The sequence below is a fragment of the Colletotrichum paranaense genome, assembly GCF_030867605.1.
Source record: "Colletotrichum paranaense strain IMI 384185 chromosome Unknown Scaffold_25.1, whole genome shotgun sequence".
Lineage (NCBI taxonomy): Eukaryota > Fungi > Ascomycota > Sordariomycetes > Glomerellales > Glomerellaceae > Colletotrichum > Colletotrichum paranaense.
Window position 1 is genome coordinate 351,691 of NW_026848983.1, and position 8,374 is coordinate 360,064.

The window sequence follows — 8,374 nt, forward strand, 5'->3', positions numbered from 1 at the left end:
TAACCACCTTTTCCCTCCACCTCAGTCCAAGTAGGTAGCTATTCGGGTAGATTTCGCAGGTTTTCTGCCATGGAAGGGCCAACACTGTCCCCATACCTTGAGAGCCTTGGGCGTGACTATTGCCTTTGCTTGTTTTGCCGGGAAATGATATCACCGGGTCAGGAGGACGTCATGGTCGATTTGATACGGGCTGGAGTTGTCATCAGCCTGTTCAAAATTGTCCAACTGCAAATGCCTACGAGAAATCTAGGCTAGAGATTATTGACATGCTCATTATCAGAAAATGCAGTCAAGAGATTTGAATCGCAAGGTGCTAGAGACTCGCTTTTGCAGTATCTGCTTGTTACTCCCACATCCCAGAACAGATTGCGCATGCGCATGGGTGATTACCTCACCCTCTCAAGCCGATGTTGTTTTCTATAACTCCCGTAATCCATCCCGAATCTATCTATTTGTTTATGGCAAACATCCGTAGACCCGTGGACCGGTGGACTGGGCGGGACCCTCGTGAATGCCTCGGACGCCACGACACCTGCTCCTCCGCCCGGCTCGTGCTCGGGCTTAGTCAGAAGACTTGGCGCTCAGCGCACGAGCCAGTCGACATTTCACCGCAATGCCCGGGACGGGCTCGACCTCCACTTGGATACCTACTACCTGTGGACGCTGCTGCGGCCTGCCAACTGCTCACGGGCCCATGCCATGAAACCTCGACACTTGCAAACTCTCTCGCATTGATCGTCCACCGGCTTGGCAACCATCACGAACGTGGTGGCATCTGAACAATTAGAAAGACCACACCAGAAAGCAGAATGCAAAGGACGAAACCCTCCGTCATTGCCAGCATCTAGACCGTGCCTGCCAATATGTGCGACTTCTCCACTTGCAGTGAGTGATTAGTAGCATAATGTAACATAACTCATCAAGTTCTTCAATAGCTGGGACTTTCTCTCGTGTCCTACTCTCCGGCACCCTTTCTCTCCGTCGCCGACGGGCTATGTTTGGGTCCGGGAATTCCCCGTTCTAGCTGTATGATTCAGGTCGGGATGGCTTGACATAACCTTATTCCCCGCCGTGCCTGACTTCAGCATACGATACGGAGGCCAGGTCGAGGACCACACGATACCAGAGGGCGATGGAGATGCGCGACGTCTGAGCAGTCAGTTCACTGCCATCTTCCATGTATTTGAATTGAGGTCAACGCCCACGATGGATCGTGCTACCGGGGTGGCCGGTGAACTATCGGTTGTGGCCCTTCAGACCTCAGTGCGCGCATCTCAAGGCCATCCTTAAATCGTTTACCAATACAGCATCGAGCAATATGCAGAGCACAGCCAATCCCCACGATCCTACCCGTCACTCTAAAAACACAGAGACCCGTTGTATCCGTCTTTCTGAACGACAGCATGCAGTTACTACGCGGGCGCTGCTGGCCGACTGCTCCCTTTCATGGCCGAGACTTTTGCATCACAGCTCAACGAACTTGATCAAGCACGAGCCGAACCCCGTTGTCTCAATATTATTGACTGCTTTTGTTCGGCCAGCGTATCTCAAAGTAAAAAGGTTCTGACTCCTAAATTGCTCAAGGTACTGCCAAGTACGCCCTCGAGCTAGCGCTCTGTCCTTCCCGCTTCCTGTCTATTTTTTGTCTTCGTTTCGGGGCAAATCATGACCTAGTGTGGCAAAGATCCACGCTAACCACACTTGCGAGATGCATGGCAAATGAAGGAGCGTAGGAGTCGTCGGATATTTTTGCTGCTGGAGATTTTCCTCCTCCCGGATACGAGGACAAAGAAGAGCACGACAGAAGGCTACAACGGTAACTTTGCAGATATCCATTACCTAGTAGGTTGCATTATCAACTGATTTGCGACCACTCGCCTATCCGCTCGACCCACCAAGGCACCTATGGGCTCGTCTACCGAAAAACTCAAGGAGCGCCTCAACTCTATACACCACGCGAGTACTACCCAGACGCCGGTTACGGCTAGAAGGAAGCTACCAAGATGGTAAATAGAGCCCCATTCTTTCTTGTTATGTTTCGAACTGTCTTGTTTCGAATCTTCTTGGCCCACCGTCTGCTGGTTTAGTGGCTTCTTTCACCCTTGTTCACACCTCTACCAGCTATACCTGGCCCGGCGATTCTTTTATCTCATCTGAACGTCAATTAGCTGGCCGATGTCAAGCTCGAAACAAACAAAGGAGCGGCTGTATCTTCAACCGCATCATCCGCCCATGTCTTTCAATCCTAACGGTTACACAGGGCGGTTTTTAGATTCTGTCTCGACGATGAACGCCACTCCCAAGCGTTCGGGCGCTGGTAGGCACAATGCCTCGTCCCGACGATGCTCGGTCGAGTGTCGTCTTTCCTTGGCCTCGGTTCATCTCCACAACCTCATTCCACCTGAGAACTGAAGGCTCTGCTATGCCTTTGCTAGCGAGGCTGACTTAGTGTGTTCTTGGCCCTCCAAGTGGCAGGTTGAGCTTCCATGCTTTGTCCATCGCACAAGGTCCCTGAGTTGCTCGTCCGGTAGTGGCTCCACATAGGATGGATCGCCGTCCGAGCCACTGACCAGCCGCTCACTCTGCGAACCCAGGATGTGTTGTTGGGTGATGCGGTAGCTTCTCAGGTATACACTCCCGGCTAGTTTCTTGACATCCACAAGCGTGTGGTCGAATAAACCTCCTCGGCGCCACCATCTAGGTGGATTTGGAGGGAGGTGCTATAATGGCGTGGTCAAGTTGTATATATGTCTCTCACGAGTCTCTTCCTTCGATCCGGATTCTCTCTTGTCTCTGTCCTCATCACCTTAATTTATCTCCAAGTCTTTACATCTCTTTTTGCTTGAGAGTCATTATTTTATAAACGACATAGCGGACGGGCTGAGCATCGCCACCATGTCTCCTGCCAGCAAATTCATCGGGCTCTTCAGCCTTGTAGCAACTGCTCAGGCAGCATGCTCTAACTTCATAATAGACGACTTTTCAAGATCATCCGTTGGCGGAGTCAACAAGCTCAATTCGTGGACCAGTGACGACAATTCCATGTCAAAGATCGCCATCACCAACGGAGCACTCACCTTCACCCCCAAAGCCGATACCACTTCATACTTCTACGAGACTCTGGGGTGCGTCAAAGCAGCTACTCAGGGCTACAAGGCCCTGTCGCTGTCGATCACGGGGCCCAAAGACGCTTCCATGTTGTTGGAAATCCAGTCAAGAACATCATGTAGCGACAACACATACAAGAGCCAATGGGTCACCATCTCGGGCCTCACTGGCTCACAGCAAACGGTTACCATCTCTCTATCTTCATTCACGGAGGCAAACCTTGACGCCATCACCGGATTCGTCTGGTCCACATACTCTCAATTCTCCTCGTATTCATTCGACAACTTGCAATTCCTGTGCAATGATGCTACCAGTCCATCTACTCCAGCAACACCAATTTCAAGCAGCTCTCAGTCCAGCCCCATTCTTTCGGGCGCTACAACTCGCACTTCGATATCATCTACATCCGGAACTGCACGAGCTGCAAGCACGGTGTCGAGTACTGCCTCCTCCTCTTTCTCGACGTCAGCCAGGCCATCAGGCGCCTCTCAGAGTGCTACCTCGTCCGCGGCAAACTCCCAGGCCAGCAGTACATCTTCAGTAGCTTCAAGTGTTCGCTCATCATCCCCGTCCATATCTTCTGTCAGGATGTCAGCTACCTCCAGCTCCGCCACTTCCCAGTTGTCACCTGCTTCGTCGAGCTGCAGCAATCTTCTCATCGACGATTGGGAGTCCCAGTCACGGCTGACTTTCCTCTTCTATAATGCCATGCTTCAGCCAAGCAGCGATGACGGTACCATGAAGAGCATCGCTGTGAGCGGTAACAGGGTCACATTATCACCAAACAACAAGGACTCTTATTTCTACAGCAAGACTGCCTGCACAAATGCCAAGACGCAGACTTATGGTGGTATCTCTCTGCGCATCAAGGCCACCAAGGGTACGACGTTCCAAGTCCAGATGGCATCGCCGGCGACATGTGGCGGTGACGATACAGTCTTTGGCTTTCAGTCCACGGCTGATCTCGGATGGACATTCGACGGCACCGAAAAGCTGTACAGCTTTCCCTTCTCCAAGTTTCCTACCATCGACCAGTCCAAGATATCCTCAATTTTGTTCGGCTCACTCTCAGGGGCTGTGACTTTTGGTCCCATGGCCTTCTACTGCGGAAGCACACCCTCTGAGTATATCGTCAAGACTCAGCCGTCCGTTTCTGCTACAGCTTCGACTGTCCCTGCGCCCAGCGCCACAGTTCCGGCCAAGGTCATCGATAACTTTGCAAGCCAGAGCCAAAACGCCCTTGGATTCTGGCATGGAGGTGATGTCGACACTGCAGCGAAGTGGACCAAGGGAAAGGTTGTTATCAAGGCACCAGACGCCGACTACTCTTACTACACGCAATTCGGAGATGGCTGCACTGACATGACCATGTACGATGGCTCTTACTTGCACGTTGCATACTCGGGAAGCAATAAGTTCACCATTGCGATGCAGCAGCATAACACACAATGCAGCGATACTGTAGCACCTTTCCCCGAGACCTGGGATTCATTGGAGGCGGCTCGCTATGCCACTGGCAACGACATCTACATTCCCATTTCCCACTTCAACATCGTACGCAAGCGTGCTGTTGGCCTGGCTTTCAAAGGCTTCTACACCAATGAGGCGGTCACTTTGACCAAAGTTGAAATCGTCTCGTCTGTTCCCGCCAATACGCTTATCCCGAACAAGCTGCCCAGCGGTAACCTGGTCTTTGCTTGCAAGCGACCCAATTCGATTGCCTTTGCCATCGATGATGGTGACCCAAAGTACGCCCAGGAGGTTATGGAGGTCATCAGATCGGAGAACATCAAGGTCACCTTCTTTACCGTCGGTGCTCCGTTGAGAGACCCCTCTACGAATCTGAGCACCATCTATCAGGACATGATGAAGGAAGGCCACCAAATGGCCCTTCATAGCTACACCCACCCTAGAATGGAGGGGCTCCCCAACAACGACGCTATCATGTGGGAGTATAGCCAGGACATTGCCGCTGTTAAGGAGCAGTTCGGCATCACGACCAAGTACTTCCGCCCTCCTTTCGGTAACGAGGGCGCTCGTATGAGACAGCAGCTGGTTGCGGCGACGCAAAGCAACAGCCCCTACATTGTGAACTGGAACATCGATGTCGAGGATTGGCTCTACGCCCAGTCCGACACTCCCGAACAGCAGAAGGTGTCATTCAAGCGCGACCTGGACAAGGGCGGCAGTCTCGTTGTCATGCACTACTTGTATCCCAGTACTGTCAGTTATCTGAGGGACTTCATCAAGATGGCCAAGGCCACGGGAAAGCAGCTCATGCGGGTAGATCAGTGTATGGAGGACCCCGATGCGCCTCCGTTGTAATTGATAGGATGAGATGTTCACTGTATGATAATTCAAATAGCTACATATGGGATGAGATGGAGACATAGAGGTTCAGGAAGGCAACTTTTTAATTCATATAATTCGAGGATATTCTACCGTATTCGCATTTTGACTTTCTCTCGTAATTATAACTCACCTTTTCGGGTACGCAAAATCACCAGGTGCAAACCGTGTAGCAGTCGGCCTGCACAAAAGTTCTATACTATAAGTATCCTCGAATATAATAATATAAAATGCTTATAACATTTCCGCCTAGTTATAGCAGATAAATTATATATTACGAGATAACTTAGAATAAAACTCTTAGAAAGATTAAGTATTAACTTAAGTAAATAAAGAGTTTTATTATTAAATAGCTTAGAAATTTTAATTTAATTTAATATTTTAAATTAAATAATAATATATTAAATAACTCATTTATTTTAAAGTTCTATTTTTATTAATTACTTTAACTAAAACTTTAGTATATATAATTTTAACGAAGTAATACGAAATATTTTTATTAAGAATATAAAAAGTAAATATTTATATAAAAGTAAGAATATATAAATATAGGGGTAATAAACGTATATAAAAGAGGTTTTTTATAATAAAAAGAGTAATATAGTTAAATTACTATATAAAAAGTTACTTACTTAATAAAAGGTCTAAGTAGGTAAATATATGTCTATATATAAGTATAAAAACCTCTTATTAAAATATTTTATAGCTTATTAATTATAATATAATTAATAACCGTATATATAAGTAAATACGTAATTATAATACGTAATTTTATCTTAAGAAGATTCTAACTTATTTTATTACTTTTTAGAACTTTTTATTACTTATATAAGCTTATATAAATAGTATTACTTATATAATTAATACTTATAATAATTTATATAAAACGTAAATTATCGCTATTAATAATCCGTAGTTATAAACTTTATAAGAGGGAAAGTTAAAAAAGTAGAAAATTTTAAAAAATAGTTTATTAAGATAGTAAGAGTATTTATTAATACTATATAGTAGTTTTTTTTTAGTTTTATAAGTATAAAAGATCGACCTTAATAAGATTACGTTTTTAAAAAAATTATATAATATAGTATATTTTTTAATTATATAATACGTATAATATACCCTAAGTACGCGCTTAACGTAATATAATAATTTTAATACGAAAACCGCTATATAATTCGGGATAAGTAAGTTACTTTTTACGTAGTAGCGCTAGTTAAAAAGGTTAATAATAGAGGTTAGTTATAAAAGTTAAAAATAGCCTTCTTTAACTATAAAGGTTCTAAACTTTAATAATAACGTAGAGGTTTTTAAAAAAAGGGTTAAAAAAGCTAATATTTAATATACTAAAGTTTATAAAGATTTTTTTTATTTTTAATATTATTTAAAGCTCTATTTAAACTAAATAAACTTATTAAATAAACTTATTAAACAAACTTATTAATATATAAATTATTATTACTTTGTTAAGAACTTATTTTATTTTTAATATATAGTTAGTAATTAGTAAGCTAAGACTTTTTAAAAATACTTTTTAATAGGTCCCCCCTTTTAAAATTTAATAAATTCTTAGGCCCCCTCGATGCCTTAGTTATTATAATTAATATAAATATATTTAAAAAGTAGTATAATACTTTTTAATAATACGGAATCTAGCTAAATAATAATATAAACGTTATAAATAACTAGGCTAATATAAATATTAAAATCTAATATATTAATACTAATTTAGAAATTATATTTTATAAAATTAAAATTTTTTTAATATAAGCTATATTATAAACATAAGAGAATATATAAGGGGCTTTTTAATTTTTAATAAGAAAGAGTATATAATATAAGATCTAGCTACTTATACGGGCTAGTATTAAGAGGTTTTATATTTGTTTTTTTTTTTTTTTTTTTTGGTTTTTTTTTTTTTTTTTTTTTTGGGAATTTTGTTTTTTTTTATTTTTTTTTTTTTTTTTTTTTTATTTTTTTTATTTTTTTTTTTTTTTTTTTTTTTTTTTTTTTTTTTTGGTTTTTTTTTTTTACTAGCTACTCGGGCAATTCTCGATATTAGTTATATAGTATTAATATATAGTATTAATAAATACTCCTACTATCTTATTAGACTATTTTTTTAGATTTTTTACTTTTTTAAACTTTTTTTTTTATAAAGTTTATAATTATAAATTAATAATAATATTAAGTACGATATTACTACTTTATAAGCTTATATTTACTTAGCTAAGTTTACGGTTTTTTAAGTAATAATAGCTTATAACGGTAATATTAGAGATATTATTATTATTATTATTAAGAATAGTTAGTACTAACTTTTATAAATACGATATTTACTTTAATTTGTTACTTCGTTTTTTTTATGAAAATTAAAAAAAGCTACTTCTCTCGCTATTTATTACTATTACCCTATTACTATTACCCTATTATTATTACCTTATTACTATCGCCCTATTATTATTATTATTAAATCGTTTATTATTAAAATACGAAAACGCTAACCCGTTAACTTATAGGGATACTTTAAGGACTAGAAGTTCGATTTTATAAATATTATATTAGAAGACCCCGAACTATAATATAATTATTTTAAAAAATACGGGTTAAATATTATTAACTTAAAAATTAAAAAGAGGTATATTAACGTAGCTATTATTATAATTAATACTTAGCTTATATAATATAATAGCCTTAAAATACCTAACTAACTCCTAAGTATTATTAATATTCTAAAATTACTACGTAAGAATAAATTAAGAAGGATTAAAAAGCTAAATTTAGAACTATTAAAAAAAGTAAAAAGTAGGGGGTAGTTTTTAACTATTTAGAAAGTAATTAATATATTATAATAGCGGGGTTATTAATATTTTAAGTTTAGTTAGTTATTAATAACTATTTATTAATGATTATAACCGGC

The 8,374-nt window shown here is 40.6% G+C and overlaps 1 protein-coding gene across 1 annotated transcript; it reads left to right on the forward strand.

Annotated features, from left to right (window-relative positions):
* Positions 1 to 2,895: 2,895 nt before the first annotated feature.
* On the forward strand, positions 2,896 to 5,433 carry CPAR01_16500 (uncharacterized protein; the record flags this gene model as incomplete). The annotated part of the gene is made up of 1 exon (XM_060500745.1): positions 2,896 to 5,433. One exon carries the CDS (start codon positions 2,896 to 2,898, stop codon positions 5,431 to 5,433), a length of 2,538 nt encoding a protein of 845 aa, XP_060340658.1.
* Between the last annotated feature and the right edge of the window lie 2,941 nt (positions 5,434 to 8,374).